This window comes from Pleurodeles waltl, chromosome 3_1 (genome assembly GCF_031143425.1).
Source record: "Pleurodeles waltl isolate 20211129_DDA chromosome 3_1, aPleWal1.hap1.20221129, whole genome shotgun sequence".
Lineage (NCBI taxonomy): Eukaryota > Metazoa > Chordata > Amphibia > Caudata > Salamandridae > Pleurodeles > Pleurodeles waltl.
The window spans coordinates 809,177,185-809,202,894 of record NC_090440.1 but is presented as its reverse complement, the minus strand read 5'-3'; the positions used below and the strand labels follow the sequence as shown (position 1 = coordinate 809,202,894).

Genomic DNA, 25,710 nt, shown 5'->3' with positions numbered 1-25,710 from the left:
CATAATCCACTCAAATTTTAACACAGAACCAGTAAGGGTCTATATATTCAGAATAGTGTGGAAGAGGGAAAATGGCAAAGAAAACAGCAATCAGTGAGATGGACCCCTTTGAGGCATCAATGGAACTGTACCTAAAATAAAAAATACCTTCTGTAATTTTAAACTAACTCTATAAGTACCTATACATATATATTGCCTTTCACTCCTTAAGCTCTATATACTCCTTCTTGAATAAGTGCTTTCCTTTATGAATTTTGCTAATTTGAACTTAGGGATGATTAAGAGTTTGGTGGACGTAAATACCCATCCGCCAAACTCCAGACTGGGTGGTCACTGCCATGTGGTCACCCCCCCCCGCCGGCCTCATTACGACTTTCCCACTGGGCTGACCAGCAGAAAACAAGCTTTCCGCCAGTCAGCCCAGAAGTAAAGGGGCAGCAGCATTGTTTCTGGATCATAATAGAGCCAGCATCAATTCTGCTGCATTCGTGGGGCACCAGCACCCTTGAAATGCGCACTGTCTGTAAGGGTGCTGGCCAGGGGGACACCTGACCAGCTCATGCCACAGGCATGGGCAGTGCAGGGGGCCCACTGTGGCCTCCTGCACCTGTTCTCTGCCAGCCTTTTCATTGCTGTGGTACTGTCATGAAAAGGCTAGCAGAGAACAAGGTTGTAATCAGCAGGGTGGTGCTGACTTCAACACTGCCCTGGCTAGCACTGCCCTGGCTGATTGCAACCTGCACCGTCGTCAGCCATCGGGATCTGGGACCTCGTAATGTGGGAGTCTTCGGACCGCTAGCCTTGTAACCTGGCCCTTAATTATCTTTCATCAGTAAACATCAAATGGCATTGCTGCAAAACACCTTTAGAACTTCTTTAGGCAATTCCAAGTAAAATAGTCCATAGTCAATTTATTTGGTCAAGTAGGCTCCAAAATAATGCTATACCAAAAGGCATGTGTCCAGTAACTCCCACTGAGATGCTCAGACTGGAAAGACATTTACAAAAAAAGAATCCTTCCATATTTGTGATGATCAATGAAAGTCAAATGGCCTCATTACAAGGCTGGCAGTCTTAGAACCACCAGCCCCGCGGTGGAGGTCAGACTGTCATGGCTCTGGTGGTCCGACCACCACATTACAAGTTTGGTGGGTCGACCTGCCTAAAGTTCGCAGTCCCTGCCAGGATCAAAGATACCAATGAGGGTGCCGGCGGTCATGCTTTTAACCAGCCATGGAGGCACTGAACTCAACATCTCCTGGCTGATTATAACACCTATTTCTGCCAACCTTTCCATGGCAGGGAGACCGCCATGAAAAAGCTGGCAGAAAGCCAGTGCCGAGGGCCATTCAGAGGGTGCTTGAGTTTTAGGATATTGGCCTCACTCCCTTAAGGGAGACAAGGCCAATATCCTAACACTGTTCCTGCCGGGCAGCCTGGCGGGAACAAGTATTGCAATGCTCCTGCCGGTCAGCCCGGTAGGGACACTGTAATACGCTTGAGGGGAGCATCACTGCAATGGTGGTGGCATCCTCTCCGTGAGTTTGGCAGTCCTGTGGGTTAACTTTTCCCCATAGTTTGCATATGGAGACTTTGCAGTCTAGGTTGAGATCCCCTTTCGGGAAAGCAGAGGGGAAATTAAATCAGTTTATTAAATCCTGCAATGAAATAGTACCAATATTGTTTGTTAAATTTTAATGTACATTAATATTATATTTTTAATTAACATATAGAACAAAATAAAAGTTGCAGCACGACTGCCTTAATTTTTAATTGAGTCTTTATAATTAGTTAATAATTAGAAGTGATGTATACATTAAATGAAAAGTAATTTAATTATATGTTAATACAATTAATTTTGCATTAATTCATACATTTAAAACAGGTTGTTAAAATATCTTATTATCTTAAATAATGAATAGTTTTAGATTTGTTAACCATTAACTAATATTAATTTATATGGCTATCTGTTTTAAATTATTCTATTTAATTTACCACTATTTCTTTTGGGGTTTTATTTTAAGTCCTTATCAGCATTATTTTGAATGGGAGGGTGTTACAGTGCCGGCGTTTGGCCATATGTGGTGCTGGACTTTCAACTTTTGCTTTTTTGGCGGTAGTAACACACACTCATAAATTTGGTTCTATCCCTTTTATTGGGGGTTGTAAGCCCACACTTTTGAGTAACTTTACACTGGATTATTTAAATATCCCAAAGTAGTAAAGTTATTCAAAAGTGTAGAAATAAATTACATATGTAAATTACTCATAAGTATAAGTTATTTTTGTGAATAACCATGACAGTGTCATACACTGATCCTACTTCTGAAACTCAGGGCTATGACTTTGGCGGTCCGACCGTTAGACCAAAGCCACGGGGATGAGGCCGCTGTCAACTTGATGGCCTCACCCCGTCGTATTACGATATTTCCACTGGACTGACCATTAGAAACAATGCGGCGGCAATGGCTTCTGAAAGGATCCGAGGCCAATACCATTGCACACCAGCACCCTAAGAATGCGCATTGTCTGCAAAGCAGACAGTGCGCATTCCGAGAGTGCTGGCAGGGGAACCCCATGCACTGGCTTTCCACCAGCCTTTCCATGGTGGTAAAACTGCCAAGGAAAGGCTAGCAGAAAGTTATGTCATGATTAGCATAGCAGTGTTGCCATTGGCACCGCTGTGGGGACCACATCTTTGACTGTTGCCACCCTGTCAGGATGCTTGATCCCGGCAGTGGCAGCGGTCTCCTGGTGGCCCGACCTCAAGACCTCCAAACTCATAATGAAGCCCTCAGTTTCTTCAGACTTAGGGCCTGATTAGTAGTCTGGCAGTCAAAATGCCAGACCTCCAATGTGGAGTTTGGGGGGCTGCCGCCAAGTCGGCAGCCTCCCCAATTCCGTATTAGGAAGTTTCTACTGGGCTGGCTAGTAGAAACAGTGCAATGGCATTGGCTCTCGGAGAGAGCAGATGCCAATGCCGCTACCACAACACACTTGGACTGGGCACTGTCTACTAAGGCAGACAGTGCACATTCCATATATGCTGACAGGGGGGCCCCTGAACTGCCCATGACACAGTTTGTGGACAGTGCAGGGGCCCCAACTCTTCCTTTCTGCCAACCTTTTCATGGCAGTGACACTGCCATAAAAAGGTTGTCGGAAAGGAAAGTTGTGATCAGTACAGTGGTTTCAACAGTGGCAATGCCATGCTTGACCAAGGCTTTCTCCACTGCCAGCTCCGCGGGATCTATGATCCTGGTGGTGTCAACAGTGTTGTGGGAATCCAACTGCCAGCATCCTAATCTCGCAGTCAGAGCGCCAAGGATGTGGCGGTAGGACTGCCACAGCAGGTACAGCAGTCCTAAGGACTGCCGCACTCATAATCAGATTATATACATATCAGAGCACACATGAACAAAATACTGTGAATCCAAAGCAGTACAAAACCAAATGCATCTGTCAGAAACTGAGACACTTTTGATAAATTGTTGCCAATGTTTGTGTCACTTTCTGGGTGTTGTACCTTACCCAAATAATCATTACCTTTAAGAGAGTGAAAAAGTATGCTTGTATTGCACAATGATTTTTAAATGGCATTACCTCCTGCCCCATGTAAAAGGTCTGATGGGTAAACTTCCATTGGTAAGAGGACACTACCTCTGGTAGTAAAAAACATTTATTACAGTGTGAACAAGATGTGAGAATGAGCAAAATGTCAATGTTCCTGCATGGACCAAAACGTGAGATTATGGCATCCTCATTGAAGAGAAAACAGATTTGAAAAACATGTTTGCATGGGACATCAGCCAGCATCCTCCAGATTACATGCCTGTCAGAGAAGGTGGCCTACCATTTTTGTGAATTGTTCTGAATGTTATGGTGAGTCTCTATTATGAGCCAGTGACAATGCTGCCGCACCTTTCCTACTGGGCTGATGGGCGGGATCTTTGGTTCCTGTCTTTCAGCCCAGTGGGAAAGTTGTAATAGGGCCAGTGGGGAGACCACTACCTCAACTGCGGGTTCCTCACCACGGGCCTATCAGGCCCTATATCATTTAAGAAATACTATATTCCTCATGACAAAAAGAATATTGAAGCATCTTTAGCAGCAAGAAATTGCGATTAGATACATCCAGTGAGAAGGCATTTCAGAGAGCTCTTATCAATAGTTATGACAAGCGTCTGAAATTGCTTACATTTACTGTGTGGAAAAGGACCCATGATGACATCACAGTAAACTCAGGATACAACAATCGGAATACATACTTGAAGGTTGACCCCCAATGGCCCGATTTAGAAGAATAACTTTCAGTGTAAAGCTGAAGTCTCCCAATTTGTTGTGCTTATTTACTGCATACTATGATAAGATCAGAGTCAATTATCAAATGTTTTAATGATGCATATTAATGCAAGGCTCTATCAATGAATGAATATAAGTCAGTGGTGTAATGAAACTTGAGGGGACCGTCCTGCAAAGTACATGGAGGGCCCTCCTCGGGACTTACTCAGGAGCTCTCTGGCCTGGTAATGTGCTGAGGAGGACCCCGCAGCTCGAGGGCCTCCGCACCACAGGGGCTGCAGGGTCCTTTGTTACACCCAAGATATATGTATAAAATTGCTGCATTTTGATTTTATGTAACTGTTTTTACATATCCCCATTGTGGCAGAGCTGCACCTGGGCCTGGAGTCTCATATATTGCAATTTGTTTGTTCAAAATATTTTATTGGGATTTTATAATATATATTGCAAATTGTATATGGACAATGAGACGTGTGATACATCTTATGTCAGTAGGCTCATTTGTAAAACTTCCGGGGAAAGGAGATACAAACTGCTTTTCGTTGTCACATATATGAATCATTTGCGAACCTGTAAAATTCACCAGTGTGCCTTTTAGAGAAAAAAGCAAAACGATGCCATTGATGTTATGGGAGACAAATGCAATCTAGAAGGATTAACTTTTGGCTTTTAAAGAATAAAGGCCTCATTACGAGTCTGGTGGTCAATAGACCGCCAGAATCGCGGTGGCAGTCATAACCGCTGCCGGTTTGGCGGTCCGACCAACAAATTAAGAGTTTGGCAGTGAGACTGCCAAACCACTGCTGTCTCCGCCGGGAACAATGTTCCCGAAGGGCTGACAGAGGTGCAGGTTGGAATCAGCTGAGTTCAGCAAAACCCTGCTGATTACAACCTGGTTCTCTGTTACCCTTTTCATGGTGGTTTCACCCCCATGAAAAGGCCGGCTGAGGACAGGTGCAGGTGGCCACATGGGGACATCATGCAAGACAAGGAACTTGGGCTATGGAGACAATACTCAACAGTAGAAGCAACAGATGCACTTTGTATCAATTTGGAAAATCTTCAATTTTGAAAGGTGCATGGAAGCTTCAATAACTCATGTTGTTTTTCGCACAATTGATTGCTATTTCCCTTTATAACAGAATATGAGTGGAAATCGGTTTCTTTTCTCCACACCTCTACGCATATATTCACATATTTTATCAGCCATTTAATATAGCTTTTTATGCATAAATGTACACATTTTCTAAAACAATTATCATGTTTCATTCGGTTTTCCAGGTATTTCCAGTAGCATGAATTTTGATGAGGAGGAAGATGAGGAGGATGAAGACAGTTCTAGTTCTTCTCAATTAAACAGTAATACTCGCCCAGGCTCTGCAACGAGCAAGAAATCCAATAAGGTAATAATTGTAGAAGCTCAATGTGATAGCTAGGATCTTGTATATCTGAAATACAAATGACTAGAATCGATCATGCCGAAAAACATCCCATTTAAGACCAAATTCTGCCAGCCAAACCACCTGGGCAGCTGGGTGAGGGAGAAATATACTTTTGCTTTCCAAAACCGGTTAAAGCATGAGCAAAGGTTACAGAGGCTGGACCTCCAGAACTACCTATCCTTTGTAGTTCACCCTCTCACCCAAAGGTTCTTCAGAGCCAAACTGGAAATCATGTCTCTAAGACTGTCAACAGACACAAGATAAAAATGCACGCGCGCTATTTAAGTGACAAAAGTATGACAGTACAATGGACAACCAGCTGAATTATTCATATTAATGCTGCTTCACAAGAGGTATTGATGTAACCTTTTCCTCAGTATCTCAACCTTTGTCGCCTGTTACAGCCAGGATGGATTAGACTGTAAATGATTGCTTTCACAAACAGTACTTGGACAATTAGTAGAAATAACCTATATAAACCCGACTTCATGCTTTACCTCTTACATAGCACCAAAGCAATTTAGTTCAGTAGCGCATGTAATACTCAATCAATCAATCAAAATTTTTTATAGAGCACGCTACTCACCCGTGAGGGTCTCAAGGCGCTAGTGAGGGGGTGAGGGGGGGGGGGGAAGTTACTGTTCGAACAGCCATGTCTTGAGGTTTTTTCTGAAGAGTAGGAGTATACTAACCTAATAAGCATTAAAAAAAATATCTTCGTACATCTGGTACCCCAGAAGGTACCTACCTACATCCAATAAGCATTGTGAACTCCTGTTGCAGACACCTTGAATGCAGGAAATTCAATGATCCCTTTTAAAATGCGCCTGTCAACCATATTATCAGCTCAGAGAAACAATTTAGGAGCCGCGCAGTTTAATAATTTGGTTTTAGAAGGATTTATTTGTATAAATCTGTTAATCCAATTTTCAGGAAACAGTATTTACATATTCTTGCATCACTGATGTTCCACGACACTGAACAAATAAGCTGTGTGTTTGAACATCCATGAATTCCTCCTGCAACCAAACAATTTTCAAGCTGTGAGGCTCCTATTTGCATGCATATGTCCAGAAATGGTTGACTTAAATAGTTTTGTTTTTAATCTTATTAAACGATTACACGGGAAAGTGGCCCTTGTATATTTTCTTGAAGCTCCCGGAAAGTTAGTACCGTTCTACATTTTCAGGAAGAAATTATTGAGCCTATCAGGGCTCGGTCTGGCAGCTGAATCCCGACGAGTGGCCTAAGCAGGTGGCAGGATAAGGCAATGGTTTACCAGATCAGAACCATTTTAGAACCTGTACCTTATGTCATTGAAGATCCGTTTTACTGGCCCAGGCTCCTGCAAGCCCATCATCAAACACTTAAAGGCCCCAACAATGTGCAACTGCAAGCACAAGAGTGCCAGGTGCAAAAGTTCATAAATACAGTAAGCAATGTGAAATGCTCAGGGTGAGAGAGAGAGATGTTTATGAATTTAAGAGGAAATCATAGTATTCGAAATACTGGTACTGAGGGCACATTAGGCCAGGACCCGAATTAGCGCCGGTGGCACCTGGTGCGACAATCTTTGTTCCCCCCAGTGAACTTCTTCTCCACTGAAGACTTCCAACAGTTTCCCTTATTTCTCCATGGCCCTTCTTTCGCCTGTATTTAATTTATTTTATAGTGCTACTCAAACCAATATACAGGGAGTGCAGAATTATTAGGCAAGTTGTATTTTTGAGGATTAATTTTATTATTGAACAACAACCATGTTCTCAATGAACCCAAAAAACTCATTAATATCAAAGCTGAATATTTTTGGAAGTAGTTTTTAGTTTGTTTTTAGTTTTAGCTATGTTAGGGGGATATCTGTGTGTGCAGGTGACTATTACTGTGCATAATTATTAGGCAACTTAACAAAAAAAAATATATACCCATTTCAATTATTTATTATTACCAGTGAAACCAATATAACATCTCAACATTCACAAATATACATTTCTGACATTCAAAAACAAAACAAAAACAAATCAGTGACCAATATAGCCACCTTTCTTTGCAAGGACACTCAAAAGCCTGCCATCCATGGATTCTGTCAGTGTTTTGATCTGTTCACCATCAACATTGCGTGCAGCAGCAACCACAGCCTCCCAGACACTGTTCAGAGAGGTGTACTGTTTTCCCTCCTTGTAAATCTCACATTTGATGATGGACCACAGGTTCTCAATGGGGTTCAGATCAGGTGAACAAGGAGGCCATGTCATTAGATTTCCTTCTTTTATACCCTTTCTTGCCAGCCACGCTGTGGAGTACTTGGACGCGTGTGATGGAGCATTGTCCTGCATGAGAATCATGTTTTTCTTGAAGGATGCAGACTTCTTCCTGTACCACTGCTTGAAGAAGGTGTCTTCCAGGAACTGGCAGTAGGACTGGGAGTTGAGCTTGACTCCATCCTCAACCCGAAAAGGCCCCACAAGCTCATCTTTGATGAAACCAGCCCAAACCAGTACTCCACCTCCACCTTGCTGGCGTCTGAGTCGGACTGGAGCTCTCTGCCCTTTACCAATCCAGCCCCGGGCCCATCCATCTGGCCCATCAAGACTCACTCTCATTTCATCAGTCCATAAAACCTTAGAAAAATCAGTCTTAAGATATTTCTTGGCCCAGTCTTGACGTTTCAGCTTGTGTGTCTTGTTCAGTGGTGGTCGTCTTTCAGCCATTCTTACCTTGGCCATGTCTCTGAGTATTGCACACCTTGTGCTTTTGGGCACTCCAGTGATGTTGCAGCTCTGAAATATGGCCAAACTGGTGGCAAGTGGCATCGTGGCAGCTGCACACTTGACTTTTCTCAGTTCATGGGCAGTTATTTTGCGCCTTGGTTTTTCCACACGCTTCTTGCGACCCTGTTGACTATTTTGAATGAAACGCTTGATTGTTCGATGATCACGCTTCAGAAGCTTTGCAATTTTAAGAGTGCTGCATCCCTCTGCAAGATATCTCACTATTTTTGACTTTTCTGAGCCTGTCAAGTCCTTCTTTTGACCCATTTTGCCAAAGGAAAGGAAGTTGCCTAATAATTATGCACACCTGATATAGGGTGTTGATGTCATTAGACCACACCCCTTCTCATTACAGAGATGCACATCACCTAATATGCTTAATTGGTAGTAGGCTTTCGAGCCTATACAGCTTGGAGTAAGACAACATGCATAAAGAGGATGATGTGGTCAAAATACTCATTTGCCTAATAATTCTGCACTCCCTGTAGGTTGTCAGAGCCCATTAGACCACATATTATACAAACACATTACGTATTTATGTGTAAATCAATGTGTAGGAAATGTTACATAGGAACACGAAGACTACAAGGTGTAGCAGTCACCTGTCATCCATACGTCATGTCATGGTAGGCAATATATTTTAAGAGTACTTGGACTGGAGAGGCATACACTCAGGATTTAAAACGTAACACAGTGGTTGGGGTTGGCTTTACTAATAAGAATTTAGGTCTACCTAAAGAAACCCTTTTTAGATCAGCGTAAGATTATGAAAGTTTGCATGAAGCTCTTTCCTGCCAGTTCATAGCTCACTGTGCTATCTTAGAAGGATTGAAATTCATGAACTGCACGTAATTAAATGATCGTTATGACCAAAGCAGTAACTCAATAACTGAGCACATAAAACACAATTCTGTGATTTGCATGGCATACATGCTTTGCAGCAGGCATGTTGATCCTGTTAACCCTCTGCACTATTTTCTGGAAAGTCAAAACTGTAAGTAGAAAAAACTCCATCTCTATCCAGCAGGTACGTGAATCACCAGAGATATCTTGACAATGTTTTCATTGTTTGAAAATTACTGGGTGCACAAACAACTCTGAAGTAGGTGTTTTTAACTCAATGAGACATTTCAAAATACAGCACTCTCTGAACTCAACCCCCAGTGCTCTGGCGCCAGTTTCACCACCCTGAATCCAGCCCTGCATTTGACACATCTATCATGGCATACTTATTGAGCTTGTCACATTCATCATATGTGTCAGTGTAAAGCTAACTTGATTTCAGCTTTCACAGCCTTCCCACTTTAACATTCGACTCACCACTGGCTCTAAAAAAGCACTATAGATGTGGCTATGGAAACAGAGCCTCAATGACCATACCAAACCACGATACCTCACATTCACCTGCTTACAACTACCAAAAAATATCTATGAAGGACATAGAGCGTTAGAAGGCTACCAGCAGGTTTGGTTAAGCATCTGCAGTAATAGCAAATGGATGGTCTAGGGCCGCAGGAACCAGCAAACGGCAGGTGCAAAGGCATAGTGAAACACTTGCTACACGATTGTGGGTGTCAATCGGTGAATTAAATGAGGTTTTTTGGCTCTATTGAACCGGTCTCCTCTATCACAAGACAAGAAGAATCTAATAAATATCAGAAAGATACAGTTGTTTGGTGGAGATCAAAAGGCAGAATAAGAACCAAACATGGTTCCAGAGAGAAATCGGAATAATGAAAATCGAATGCAAAAAAGGCAAGAATGGAAGAAAGAAAATAAATCAGAAAGGAAAGAACTGAAAGGTTGTTAGAAACGAAATAAAAATGGAAAGGCAGAAAGAGAAATGGAAAAGAGAAAAAGCAGGAAGCTTTTTTAGACGTGAAGCAATTTCTAGGGGCCTTCCTTCAAATGGTCAGGATCGCCTTCTTCGCTGGTTCTTTTCTAGAAAGTGATAGAATCCAGGAAAAGGTACCTGCTGCCAGATATCCACATAAAAATGCCTCCTCAATATACCTAATTTAAAAAAGCTACAAATCAATGTACATTTACTTTTGTAGCAATGCAAACAAGATGTTCACGCAAAAAGAAGTATACTTTGTTAGCATTGCTTCCATGGAAATTCTTGCTTATACAAAAAAAACATCTTTCATGGCTTAGGGCCTCATTATGATTACACAGTCCGACAGCCCGATCGCCAATACGGTGGTGGGGAGGTGGCAAGTAGCCAACAGCCTCCCCACCGCCATATTATGATGTTTCTGCCAGAATGGCCGATGGACAAAGTGTGATGCCATTTGCTTCAGCTCCCAGAGCACAAAGCATACTCGCCATGGCAAACAGTGTGCATTCCGAGTATGCTAAAAGGGGGGCCCCTGCACTGCCCATGACAAGACCCCCTGTGACCCCAACTCTGCCTTTCCGCCAGCCTTTTCACAGTGATGACAATGCCATGAACAGGTTGGTGAAAAGGAAAGTCATGATCAGCACAGCGGTGCCGCCATGGGCACTACCATGCTTGACCATGGCTTTCTGCACCACTGGCACCGCCAGCTATAAGATCCTGGTGGTGCTGGCGGTGGACTGGCAAGAATGCAGAGGTTGGACTGCCACTGTGAGTACGGCAGTCCAGGGACCGCCATACTCATAATCAGGTCCGTACATTGTTTTGACCTCAGGCCTTTTTAGTATATGGGTAAGTTGATCCTGTACACAAAAGAAATGATAGCTCAATCAAAATATTACTATTGTTGATACTCAAGATGTAATTTGATCTCTAAGGCATGGATTGTCTTATTACTGCAGTTCCTATCGGGGAACCTTTTTTGGGGCAACATGGTCTACTTGAAGTGGAGTAGGAAATCAATATTTTTTTTTTGTGAAATATTCTTTTGGGATTTTGCCATAAGCATGTTTCACTAAATAAAATGGTTGAGGCCTACTTTACTCTGAGTTTCCAGAGAGTTCTCTTTACATTTTCAAACATGGATTGTACCAATCTTTAACTGTTTGGAACCATTGCTATTCACACCCACGTATTTTTTGCAAAGGCTGTTTCTCATGTACCAACTTTTCCGAAGGTCCAATTCATAGAATTTGGGTGGTGTTTTCTGATCACATTCTTGAATTCCTGATCTTGCAACATTTGTAAATTATTGAGAGCTATTGAGTATAGTCAGAGATGAAGATTTAAACTGTAATTAAGTAAACTGTTAACAATTGGTATATATTATTTACCTGGTTGATGTAGAGGACTTGCATGAAGCATACGTTGTAAATATAAAATATTGCAGAGTGTCCGATGACGTACTTTGATGTTTCACAATTTCAAATTAAAAATTCATAGTGGTTATGTGAATTCTTTTTTTTAAATTACTATGTATTATGTGTACTAATGACAAAAATCATATTGACTTGTTGACATTGAGGTGAAGCTACATTTTCACTCTATTTTAGGAGGCAGCTTCAGCTCCCAGTCCTCCCTCAAATGAGCCCGTAATAGATGTTGATGACCTGGAAGAGTTTTCCATCAGGCCTGCTCCACAAGGAGTCACAATCAAATGCCGGATCACAAGAGATAAAAAGGGAATGGACCGAGGAATGTATCCTACTTACTACCTCCACTTGGAGAGGGAGGATGGTAAAAAGGTCAAAAAACCTTCTTGAATGACATATTCGTTCTATGTGAAAAAAATATGAGAATTTGTCAATTTTGTAAACAACTCTTCCTCTTTCTTTATACTTTATTAAGAACAAATAAAAAAGTACTCTCAAAGAGAAAACAGAAGGCATTACTGCATTTTCTGTGCCATTAGTCTCTAGGCAAACCGCACTGAAATGTGTTAAAAGACAGCCAGCTGCAGATTCCTTCATATGTGAATGCACAGATTCACCCAGAAGACATTTTCATACATGCATTTCTGTGTAAAATGGGTGAGTAGATGAGTGAGTAAGAGTGTCTGAGTGTATTGTTTACTAAATTAAGGTATTTAAAAATTAGGAGAAATACAATGATTTCTCCTCTATTCACCAGCCTCTGGGAGGTGCAGGATTTTGGAACCAATCATGCACCACCCATGGAACACCCCCTTGGTGCACAATGATCGTAATGATCGTAATGATCATAAAGCCTGACCACTCTGCGAGGCTGGCGGTGTCAAGCTCACCAGCCTCATAATGAGACCCCTAGACTGCTAACATTCTGTATTCAAGACAAAAGTGAGGAACTCCTGGATGTCATTTTGGTGGAATAGGAGATGTTGAACTGAAAGCATTTCCTGTGGAGCAGGCTAAATGAGAACTGAGGTGTAAATGGACATATTGAATCAGCCAGTAAAACAATAGTTATGGAGATATGGAGTTTAGTAATTTGAGGCATGATATATTCTAAATGATTGATAGTAATAGAATAATTGAACACTGAGTTCCCTACCTATGTCCTAACTCCCCTTTCCACATCTGTTTGCACAGGCCACCTATCTTCTCAGTCACTTAATAGCTCCCTAATTTTACAATTGTATATTATGCTTGTAATTAGATTTTTTGAAGGTGTAGGAGGGTAGTTAGAGGCAGATGTCATATGTAAAACTAATAGATGTATGATCCAGTGGATAGAAAGACTCTGAGGTAATTACTGTTTGCACACACATTTGTTTTTCTTTTTCCAATTTCCTCTTGCCAGTTGTTGAATTTCCCTGCATGAATGTCCACTGTCTTCAAAATAATGTTAATGACAAATTAGGTAGAAGGAAATAATAAATCATTTTTTTTATATATTCTTTATACCTTATAAACTGCTACTTTTAAGGAACAATATTTAGAACATACTTTAAAATAATTGATATAAATCAGGAAAAAATCATGCTACTTTTTTGAAACACAGTGAAAACTGTCAACAAATATACAATTTAAAAGACTTGAAGACTTTCAATATATAATACTAACACATTCAATGGATATTTTTGCACACTCATTTTCTTCAAGAACTTGTAGCAGCAGGAAGAAGAAACATTTTAATGCACATATTGAGCCTCCTCTACAGGAAAGTGAGTAATTCTAAAGCAGTCTTCTCCAGCAGCATGTCTCCCAGTGCATGTGCATTCTATGAGCTAGGTGAACATTCTAGATCTTTATTAGACATATGATCTTCATAGGCAACTGTTAATGGAAGAATGCATATTGATATGAGGGCTGCTACTGTAACAAAGCTTGTCTCAGGTACTAGCTATGATTTTTGTGGGTGGATATTGACTTGCTGAGATTCATTCAAAATACAACATTCTTGGTAGTGTATAGCTGTCTGATTTACAATTGATAAACTATTAACAATGTCCATACTACCCCCCCATAACAAATAGTGTAGACATGGAAATGATTGAATTCAGCTGAGAAGAAGGCTATGCAAATGCATCTCTTATAATAAAAATGTGCTTCATGTAGTTACCACTTTCTAGATATGTTCAAAACTATTCCTTTAGCTTCAGGTTTACCTATGTTTGCACTTTAGGACTGCGGTATTTCCAGCAAATCGCCTTATGCTGGAAGCACATGTTCTAAGCAAATTTATATATACTTGTTGTATAGAATATGTGCAAATCACATAATAGTTAGTGTGCATGCACTTTCCACAAAACAAATGTGGTGAGAAATATTTTTTGGTTACCCTTAACCAATGTTTTGTCATAAAAACCAACCTGTGCTCAATGTTCCTCTTCTCTAGATGAAACTTTTGAACTTCTTTGAATATTCCATTCTCCTCGTTTTCTTCTTCTTTGAGATTAATCCTTATTCTTTTCTTTTTCAGCTATATATACTGCTAGTACAGTTATTTTATATGTAATTCTATTTGTATTCTTCTCGTTTTCTTTTTTTCTTTCTTCCCACAGTTCATGATATAGGGCATGATTACGACCTTGGCGGATGGGATACTCTGTCACAAATGTGACAGATATTCCGCCCGCTGTATTATAAGTTCCATTATATCCTTTGGAACTTGTAAAACAATGGGCAGGAAATCCGTCTCATTTGTGATGGAGTATGCCATCTGCCAAGGCTGTAATCAGGCCTAAAGTGTTTCTTTCACTACATTATTTTGTAATAATGATAGTAACTTTATCACAATGTGTATTTTAAATTTTTTGCCTAAACAGGTGCTGCTAATGCCTTGGATATACCTTTGCCATTTTATCATTATTATAGCACACTTTAACCAATACTATTATTCTATTTTAATTATTTTGAAATCATTTGAGCTATTTCATGAAAACACTCAATATAACTGTTAAAAAATGAAAAACAGAAAGCAATAATAAACAACTCAACAAAAAATAACTTCATAAATAAGGACCAAAAATCACTTTAGACTATATGATGAATTAGGTAGTATACCACAAGAACAATAACACACTTCACGTTTCATGAAAATCCCCAGCTAGAAAAAAATCAAAAAACATTTGCTTAATACTCCAAAGAACTGGAAGAGTTATAGACTTCAATCATGTTTTTATTTCTTATGTCTCCATTAATTTGTAACCCACTGTAACATCAGAATTATTTTTTTTTAATTTATCATCCTCGCTTTCATAGTGTTTTGCATGCGGAATAATAGTGTATTTCCTTCACTGCTATCATCATCTCGTTTTAAGCCGCGAATTTGGACTTCTACTACAAACTCAGCTTGTCGTCCTTAGCTAAGCATGTTTTCATCTTTTCTGCGTGATCTACTCCAGCCTGATTTGGTACGCATGCCTGGAGAGTTCCAAATCCTCGAGCCCTTTGAGGAGAAAGAACCATCAACATGAGCATGTTTTGCTAATGTAAATCCCTACCATAATTGCCATAAGCTACACTTTGGAATTGATTTATATTTGAGTTATCAGAAAACAAAATCTCAAATTCGTAAAAGAAGTGCTATCTTGAAAGCCTAGAAGTTGGTGCAATTTCCTTCATTCAAATATTCCTCTAGGGGAAGAAATCCCTCCTGGATTGCTCTGGATTTAGCATTGTGAATCACGGTACATTAGTTTCAACAATCACCTTTCTCTAAACCAAGGACTAAATCAAATACTGTGAATTTATGATGAGTTGCCCGATATTGGTGATCAATTACAAGTTTGTACAATGAAGTCTCCAAATGTAACTTAATGCTCATGGCAACATACAATGTGAACGAACCCATACGTGCTTATTAGGTCAATATTTGTGTAATTAATTTCTTCTGATTGCAGGTGTTTTTATTAGCTGGAAGAAAAAGAAAGAAGAGCAAAACTTCCAATTACCTCATATCAATAGATCCCACTGACCTGTCGAGAGGTGGCGAGAGTTTTATTGGGAAACTTAGGTAAGGCCACTGTATCAGAAACAAGAATTTTAACATAATGTATGTTTGATTTACTTAATTCACTTTGTAGAATTAGCTCTTTGTGGCATTTATGATTTTATTACCAGATGTAATGGCTGGCATTTGGAATTCAAAGCATGATTAGTTATTATTGAGTCAGGTTTACTCACTAGGCAGACAGTACTGTTACTTTGTTTATAAAGTATAATATATCAGTCAAATCACAATGTGACCACTAGACATCTATGTGGGTCTTAGGGAAATTATATTTTCAGCACTGCTTTGAATTTTCTCTTTATGTATATTGTCAGTCTGCTCTTTTTTTATATACTTGTGCATGTTCAATATATTTGTGGGTGCCTCTTTCAGAGCTAATTCTGAAGCGAAAGTGAGCATACTAAAATTTGCATTCTCATCTTTCTGGAATTATTTAACTCCTGGCAAGAAATGGAACATCTCAATATTTTATTTATACCAAAGGGTAGATTCAAAGTAATGTTTGACCTTTAAAAGCTGAGATCTTGATCTTTTCTGTTCTACCCTTTTCATTACGTTTAATATACCTTTGATACTCACGTTCACACCTTTCTTATGATGACAAAAGAGGGAATTTAAAGTTTGACAGAGCAGGAGCACCATGATAAACTAAAAAGAAAAGATGATGGCGAGAATGCTGAACAATTCAAACATTAACACCCAGGCACTGAGATCTGGGTTTAACCTATCAGCTTTTTGCCCACCATGGCACCCCAGTTTGGACCCAGCCATATGCAAATCAGTCTTGACCCTGTTCCCCATAGGAACAGTCCAGTCCAAATTGACAAACCATGTTGTCTCTGAACCAGAAACATGCATCCTGGAGCCGGTTTCAGGGTATCACCCTGTAACAGATTGTCTGTTACAAGCGATCCTGCTAGTCATGCAGTGCCAAGAAACAGTCCCCCAGGGGCACCTCGGAAGGTGAGACGTCTCTCCTGATGTGTGTAAACCCGGAAGTAGAGGGTTACGCTGGGAGGCGAAGAGAGGAAGAAAAGACACTGAAAGAGACAAGCGGTGTCTCAGACCAGAACAGGAGGATGGAGAAAGAAGGCGCCAGACCCAAAGGAACCCAACCGAAGGAACTGAGCAGAGAGTTCAAAGTGACGGAGGAGACCCGGGACACGAAGCCTTCCGCCAAGGACGAGACAAAGCAGGAAAATGCCAACACCGCCCACCACGTCCCAGGAGGGACGTGGCTACTACAGGTACGAGTGCACCTGCCAAATCTATACCACTTTGTTACGGGGAAGAAGGGGGGTTGAAGAAGGGTCATAACAGGGAAACAGAGAGAGAGAGGACTTTAATAACGACTATTTGAACACATCACCAGCACTGGAGCACACGAGAAAAGAAACTAATACCTTCACTTGGTTTAGCTACAGACCCTCACACCCCTCACCTTAGAGATAAGGAAAAAAAAACAGAAAAGAGTAAAATACTTACCTATTCGCTGTTTTTTGTGTGTGTCTCTTCATTTCCACACCACTGGGAATGATGCACCGATCGCGGAGAGACCTGTAGAAAAGAAGAAATAAAAGAGTCAGTTACAAAGAGGAAACCCACTGATAGAGAGACAAAGAAAACAAAAAATAACTGAAAATGAACAGACAAGAAGAAAGAACAGGAAAAGAGAGACTATAAGAGAAGAACAACAGAACTGTTGTGAATTATCTATAGTCAATAAAAGAAGATGAGTCAACAACAATTTGCATAATCCGAGTTTCTTTATACTAAAATCCTGACCCAGACATACACCCCCAACATAATGGTGAGACATATATATATATATATATATATATATATATATATATATATATATATATATATATAAAAAACGAAGTTGTCCTCATGTGAAAGCGCACTCCCAACAGGTTAATATAAACGGGAAGAAATAGCAAAGCCAGCAACTCACAGTGAATTCTTTTAGCAGTTTCATTATTCCAGGCCTTAAGTTATAAAATCATCTCTGGACACGTGTTTCAAGGTCAATCCTTTCTTCAGCAGAGAAAAATATAAAAGTGTTTCAACCTCGTAGGTGCAGCCAGTGCTGGAGGTGTTCCAGGCATCTCTTTCTTACTGAAAAGACCGGCTTGGCTTCAGCTTGTCTAATTACAGGAACCTGATTAGTCTCTTTAAATACTAGTCCGCCCCTGTGGGCCTCTCAAGTGAGCAGTGCATGCTGGTTGTGGTGGTCCTGCAATTTTTTCATTTTGCCCCAAGTGGGTTGCTGGAGCCAAGCGAAATAATGACCCAAGTGCAAAAACGATATATATATATATATATGTATTTAAAACAATATATTAAGACGTACAAATGTATACAAAACCTACACTGGAGGACATGATTCAACAACTGGCCGAGGGACAGAGACACTTTCAGATGGTTTGGGAAGAACAAGTACGGGAAGCTCGGAGTGATAGAGAAACCTACAAAATGCGTTAAAGAGCCAAGCCACTATAATTGCTAACAATCAGTTGGTACACGAAACGGCTCTACAAAAACTAACAGACACAATTGCCACTACTAGAGTGCACCCCAATGTGCCTAGCTCAGTATTGCAAAAGTTTCAAAAAGGGGAAGACCCTGATGCATTTTTCACTAATTTCGTAATTTCCTCTGTGAATTTGCCTCAAGAATGGTGGGGCCAGTATATAACCCCTCCTGACCAGGACTTTGCAGTCCGCATACCAGGATGTAAATCCTGGGGGTATAACCCCATATCTTGAAATAAAAAAGGCTATTTTAGAGAAAGTAGGATATGACACCGAATATTAGAGAATAAAGTTCCGCAAAACAAAGTGGAAAACCCTAGAACTCTTTATTATAGAGTACAGGATGTAGGGTTAAAGTGGTTAGGACCAATGTGAACTACTAGAGAAGAAGTTATAAGGGGTTTTGCTAGAACAATACTTAGAAGCTCTCCCCTTACAAACTCATAATTGGATAAAACAACACCCCAACGTCAATACTACCACAGCAATAGACCTGGCTTGCGCATTTCATAGAGCCCCGGAGTTTAAGGGCAATCATCTAAAAGGACCATCTCTGGTTGGGAAGACCACTTCCAAACCACGAGTACTTAGAGAGACAGTAGAAGGCACCAGTGTGCAAATTCCTGATAGAGAACCCAACCAGGCACACCAGTGTTATAACTGTGCAGAATGGGGCCATATAGCTTGTAATTGCTCCCATAAAATGCCCAAACCCGAACCAATGGATATAGGTGTGACTCGGGGAAGGGTACTGTGCACAGCTCAAGGACCAACTCGATATATGCAGGAAATGTTGGTCAATCACAAACTCACTAGAGTTCTAGTTGACTCTGGTTGCAGTCAATCGGTGATTAGGGCAGATCTAGTAAACCCTGAGCAAATGAAACCAATACGTCCGTTTCCATTTGCTGTATTCATGCAGATCTGAGACACTATCCTTGAGCCACAATTCTGGTAGAATGAGAGGAAAAGAAGAATTTCTTGTAGTAGGAATTTCTGGTAAAAGGACTGATCATAGGAACGGACTACAGTGCTTTTACTGATTTGTTGAATACTATAGCACAAAAGGAGGTGTTGAATTCATGGTTAACAGAGGCCCCGTTTAGCCAATCAACTCTAACGAAAGGCAGAGAAAAGGTGAAAATGTCCAGATCCGAGAAGAGAGAATTAAAAAGTCTACATTGTTTAACCAATACTTCTTCAGCAATATCTTCGTCCTCGACCAAGAAACCTGTCCTAGTGACATTGGCAACCTTCTGGGCTAGCCAAAGGTACGACCCTGCCTTACAACATGCTTGGGTCTCAGCATTGGCAGAGAAAACTGGACAGGTAGGTCCACATTTTATCATCCAAAATGGGTTGTTATACAGGGTGACACTACATAACGGTCTAGAGAGGAAACAATTAGTAGTACCTACACATTATCGCACTCAAGCATTGCACTTAGCCCATAGTCAAATAGGGGGTGGGCATTATGGAAGGGAAAAAACTGAAGAATATCTACTCAGACGTTTTTATTGGCCTGGAGTGTTTTCAGATATTCAGAGATTTTGTGCTCACTGTGCGAAATGCCAACTAGTTAATCCTGGAACTGTCAAAAAAGTTCCCTTATGTCCCTTGCCAATTATTAATATCCTTTTTTCTCAAGTTGGTATGGACCTTGTAGGACCCCTAACGCCATCATCTAAGGGGAATATGTACATCCTTGTACTAGTCGATTATGCTACCAGATACCCAGAGGCGATTCCCCTTTCCAGCATGACAACCAAGAACATGGCACATGCCATGATCAGGTTTTTCTCCCGAGTTGGTTTTCCCCGAGAATTATTAACAGATAAGGGTACCCCATTTATGTCTAGATTAATGGCCCAAATATGTCAACTATTGGGGGTAAACCATCTTCGTACTTCAGTATATCTCCCCCAAACAGATGGTTTGGTGGGAGAGGTACAATCGAACCATCAAAACAATATTAAAGAAATCCATCGCCGAATCTGGACGTGACTGGGACAATAAACTACCATTGGTGTTGTATGCCATCAGAACACACTTACAATCCTCAACTAGACACACTCCATTTGAATTTGTTTTTGGTCATCAGCCCCGAACTCTATTAGATATGGCAGCTGAGAGTTGGGAGGCAAAGGAATCAGAAGATAAAGAGATACTAGACTATACACAACAATTGAAAGAACAAATACAGACAGTAATGGAGGACATTAGGACACATCTAGAAGAAGCCTAAGATAGACAAAAAAAGTATTACGACCGAGGACCATCACTAACAGAAATAAAAGTGGGGGGAAAAATACTTGTGCTTCTACCAAGTTCTGATAACAAGTTATTAGCTAGATGGCAAGGTCCTTATGAAATAATAGAACCGATAAATCCTGTTACATATCGCCTCAAAATTTCTGAGTCCCAGAGGAAAACACAAATCTATCATATTAACTTATTAAATAAATGGGAGGAACCAGACATTTCTATTCCACAATCTGACATTTGGTATGTCGTAAATAAAGTAAAACCCCTAGGTATAACATTATGTCCACAACCCGATATTGCAGAATCTTGGTTTCCTCAAATAAGTCCTCACATATCCCCTGAACAACAAGAGCAATTAGCAAAGGTCCTTGAACAGAATAAAGGGCTTTTCTCCTTAAAACCGGGCAAAGCCTCTTTAATATGTCATAGAATCAAAACAAAAGAGGGGAAACTAGTACATCTCAGGCCATACCGTATCCCAGATGTTCGTAGATCTGTGGTAGAACAAGAGGTACAATCCATGTTACAATTGGGTATTATTGAACCCTCCACCAGTCCCTGGTGTTCACCAGTGGTACTAGTTTCCAAACCGAATGGGACCCTCCGCTTTTGCATTGATATTAGACAACTGAATATTATATCTGACTTTGATACATGCCTAATACCACGAGTGGACGAATTGATAGAACGTTTAGGGAAAGCAAGATATTTTGTCCACTTTAGACATAACAAAAGGGTACTGGCAAATTCCCCATAATCCCCACAGATAAAGAAAAGACGGCCTTTGCCACAATATCAGGGTTATATCACTTCACTGTTCTTCTATTTGGGTTACATGGGACCCCAGCTACATTCCAACGCTTAATGGACACATTATTACATGTACATACAGATTATGTAGCCGCATATTTAGATGACATAGTCATATATAGTGAGACCTAGAAAGACCATCTACATCAATTATCAGGGGTTTTCAGACCCTGAGAGGAACAGGTTTAACCGCAAACCCCCAAAAATGTACTCTTGCCAAAGAGTCCATTTCATATCTTGGCTACATTATTGAGAAGAGACGTATTCAACCACAACTCGACAAAGTAGAATCTATTCTTAAGGTACCTCCCCCACAAACAAAAAAAGAAATACGACCCTTTTTAGGACTGGTCGGTTATTATCGAAGATTTATTCCTAATTATTCCACCACGGAACCTCCTAAAAAAAGAGCAACCCTGTAAGCTTAAAGGACTCACAACCGCCCAGTTGAAAAGTTATGAGTCATTGAAACAGATCCTACCTACCAGACCAGTCTTACGCTGCCCAGACTTTTCTAAACTTTTCTATTTACAAATGGATGCTTCAGACGTTGGTATTGGGGCTGTCTTATCCCAAAAGGATGACGACAAGGTTAATCATCCTATCGTTTATATCAGTAGAAAATTGTTGCCTCGGGAAACCCATTATCCTATCATTGAAAAGGAGTGTATAGCAATCAACTGGGCTATTGAATCCCTGCAATATTACTTACTTGGACACCCCTTTGTCCTCATCACCGATCATGCCCCTCTTACCTGGCTGGCCAGACATAAAGATACCAACTCTAGGATTCTACGATGATTTATGGAACTGCAAAGCTTTATGTTTCAGGTACAACATTGCCCGGGAAAAGAGTTGGTTACAGCAGATTTCCTATCCCGTAATACCTTGGACTCTGGAATCGTCAGTCCTCTTCCAGGTGAGGTATATGTAACAGATTCGCTGTTACAAGTGATCCCGCTATTCACGCTGGGCCGAGAAACAGGTCCCCCGGGGGCACCTCAGAAGGTGAGACATCTCTCCTGACGTGCGTGAACCCGGAAGTAGAGAGTTACGCTGGGAGGCGAAGAGAGGAAGAAAAGATGCTGAAAGAGACAAGCGGCGTCTTGGACCAGAACGGGAGGATGGAGAAAGAGGGCGCCAGACCTGAGGGCAGAGGAGGAGCTGAACCGAAGGAACTGAGCAAAGAGTACAAAGCGACGGAGGAGACCCGGGACACGGAGCCTTCCGCCAAGTTCAAGACAAAGCAGTCAAATGCCAACCTCGCCTGCCACATCCCAGGAGGGACATGGCTTCTACAGGTATGAGCACACCTGCCAAATCTATACAACTGTGTTATGACGAGGAAGGCAGGGGGAGAAGAAGGGTCATAACAGGGAAACAGAGAGAGAGAGGATATTAATAACGACTATTTGGACACATCACCACCACTGGAGCACACGAGAACAGAAACTAATACCGTCACTTGGTTTAGCCACGGACCCTCACACCCCTCCCCTTAGAGATAAGGGAAAAACCCCAGAAAAGAGTAAAATACTTACCTATTCCCTATTTTTTTTGTGTGTCTCTTCATTTCCACACCACTGGGAGTGACGCACTGATTGCGGAGAGACCTGTAGAAAAGAAGAAATAAAAGAGTCAGTTACAAAAAGGAAAACCACTGATAGAGAGAAAAAGAAAACCAAGATTAACTGAAAATGAACAGACAATAAGAAAGAACAGGAAAAAGAGAGACTATAAGAGAAGAACAACAGAACTGTTGAATTATCTATAGTCAATAAAACAAGACGAGTCAACAACAATTTGCATAATCAGAGTTTCTTTTATACTAAAATCCTGACCCAGACATACACTCACGACACACCCCTCATCAGCTGAACTAGCTTGAATTCAGTGGGGCAGTGAGCACAGGACCCACATCTGTGCATACCTTTGTAACTTAGGGTAGAAAAAAGCAAAAAGAAAAGATGATGGATGGAATTCTAAACAATGCAAACAATCACGCCTAGACACAAAGATCCAGGTTTAATCCATTGCTGTTTTGCCCACCACGCAACCCCAGTTTGAACCGAGCCATATGCAAATCAGTCTTGACTCCAATGGGAACAGTCCAGCCTGAACTGCCAAGCCAGGGCCTCCATGGACTGAAAACAAGCATCTTGGGACTGGTTTCGGGGTATCACCCCTCCTCAGCTTCAATCCAGTGGCGCAGTAAGCATGGGACCCAAGTCTTGGCATACCCTTCCCACTAAGGGTGATAAAAGCAAAAAGAACAGATGATGGACGGAATGCTGAACAATGCAAACATTCACCCCAGTCACAAAGATCTGGATTCTTTTTACACAACAGAACTCTTTACCTACCCAACCCGCATTTCCTCACTGCATTTTCAGACTAGAGAACCAGTGAAAAAAAACATGATTCAGCAGTTCATCCATCATCAACCATAGTGTGATAGTGTCAGTCACTCTGCCCTTTTTGGTGTTTGCTCCTTCCTGGGACAACCATGCAGGTTCTGGCAGTGCCAAGACTGAAAATGTTCAAATGTCCCAGATGTAGAGGGAGAAAACACTGGTGTATCAGTGACATAGCAGCAAAAAGCCCCACTTTAGAAGAATTTTCATACAAAGATGTCTGGCAAAAAGGGAGAATATTTGAAAGAAATTGAGTTATTGGTTGAGGGGACAGGAAGCCCCACTAAGGCAACAGCCACAATCCTTGTCAGGGTGAACCACAAATGTCACTAAATGTACTTGTTCTTTATCCTCTGGTAACTTGGCATAAATCAGTAAGGCTTAACCTATATGTGTATTTATGTTTTTATATAATTTTATATCTATTTATGTCGCACACAAACAGTGATAAAGTAGACACAAAAAACAAGAAAAATATCAAATAAATTTAGGTATATAGAGGAAATGTTATTAAAGAAAATGATATTAGAACAAGACAAATCCAATAATTAGAAGCAGAGATATTCAATTTTAAGGTTTTAGGTAAAAATAGCACCTGAAAGCACAAATCACCACTTGCAGTCATCTGATTGTGCTAGACAAGGGTAAGTTACAGGTGAAGGCCAGCCATGATGGAGTGCAAGTCAGCTATTGGGACCACATTAGTTCAGCTGAAAGATCCATCTTTATAATGTCCAGCGCAAAGAATTCCATTCACAGTGAAGGAGGCCGCAAGTTGCAGGTAAAGTGTTGTGGATGGTCATCACTGTAGCATGGAGAGCATGACAGGTGGTGTATGCTGTTGTCACCATGGGCCGAAAAACTAGATGGTCATTGCTGGATCTTCGCATTGGTGGTCACACTGGGCTTTTACTGCTGTCTCGATGTAAAAGAGCCCATTGGCAGTATTAAAGAGCTATAATTTCAGGATTTCATGTTTTCATCTTGGTAGGGAGTCAGAATGATGCCACATCAGGTTCCAGGACCTGGGGGGGCATTTTTGGTGATCAGGAACTCACTCCAGAAAAGGCTAGCAGGGCTCAGGCAGGTCCAGTTGAAGTTCCAAGCCAGTTTAGTTGAAGCAGGTCAGCTGTCAGTTGCAGGGAGGCAAATGGAGATGGTTTTGCCTCCTTAGCTCAAACGGGAGGTCAGCCAACTGACCCTTAGGGTCACCCAGTTTAGCCTGGAATGAAGGTAAACAGGTCCAGTCTTCCTTCCCAGACTGCAAGGCAACCATCAAACAACAGTGCAGTCCTTCTTCTGTTATGTCCACAGGTCCATGATTGAGTTGCCCCTGTGGGCTAATATTTATGCCTGGTGCCAGCCTTTGTGTGGTTGGATTCCCTGTATGGTCCCTACATCTGGTTCTAGAAAGTTCATCCCTTTCCATGTGGAAGTCTAGGGTGACAAAAGTCTGTTCTCAGGTTCCTTTGTGTGTGCTAGAGGAAAGCTGTTTCAAGTGCAAGTGGGTCAGAGCAGAGTTCCGTCCCCAGCCATTCTGACAGATGACCCATTCTGCGCACACCTAGTTCCATTTACGCCACTGTCAGGGAGGTATACACAAACCCCAATAGCAGAGTCATTCCCAGTCATGTGACCAAGGACATTAACAGAAGGCTCAAATGGTTTGGACTAGAAAATGCCAGCTTTCTAAATGTGACATTTTCAGAATTGTGACCTAAAATCTAGCTCTACTTTTAAAGATGCATTTAAATGACCATTTGTTTGAGTATAAACAGCATATTTCTATCTGCTCCTAATCCAAAGTTATCAATTAGTAAATGTAATAATGTAACTCAGTGT

At 41.1% G+C, this 25,710-nt stretch overlaps 1 protein-coding gene and 1 long non-coding RNA gene across 4 annotated transcripts in view; one reads left to right on the top strand and one right to left on the bottom strand.

Moving 5' to 3' along the window:
• Positions 1-25,710, top strand: part of TUB (TUB bipartite transcription factor) — a 1,298,762-nt gene that overhangs the window by 1,202,423 nt on the left and 70,629 nt on the right. For all 3 annotated transcript variants that reach the window (XM_069223684.1, XM_069223685.1, XM_069223686.1), the window contains 3 exons: positions 5,584-5,705; positions 11,966-12,157; positions 15,736-15,848. In XM_069223684.1, the coding sequence (XP_069079785.1) occupies positions 5,584-5,705; positions 11,966-12,157; positions 15,736-15,848 (427 nt within the window). The remainder of the gene's footprint in view (positions 1-5,583; positions 5,706-11,965; positions 12,158-15,735; positions 15,849-25,710) is intronic.
• LOC138284649 (uncharacterized) overlaps positions 17,341-25,710 on the bottom strand; it is a 182,320-nt gene continuing 173,950 nt past the window's right edge. Inside the window, exons 3-4 of the long non-coding RNA XR_011201435.1 lie at positions 22,996-23,067; positions 17,341-17,402 (exon numbers count right to left, since the gene is read on the bottom strand). This is a non-coding gene — a long non-coding RNA (uncharacterized lncRNA). The remainder of the gene's footprint in view (positions 17,403-22,995; positions 23,068-25,710) is intronic.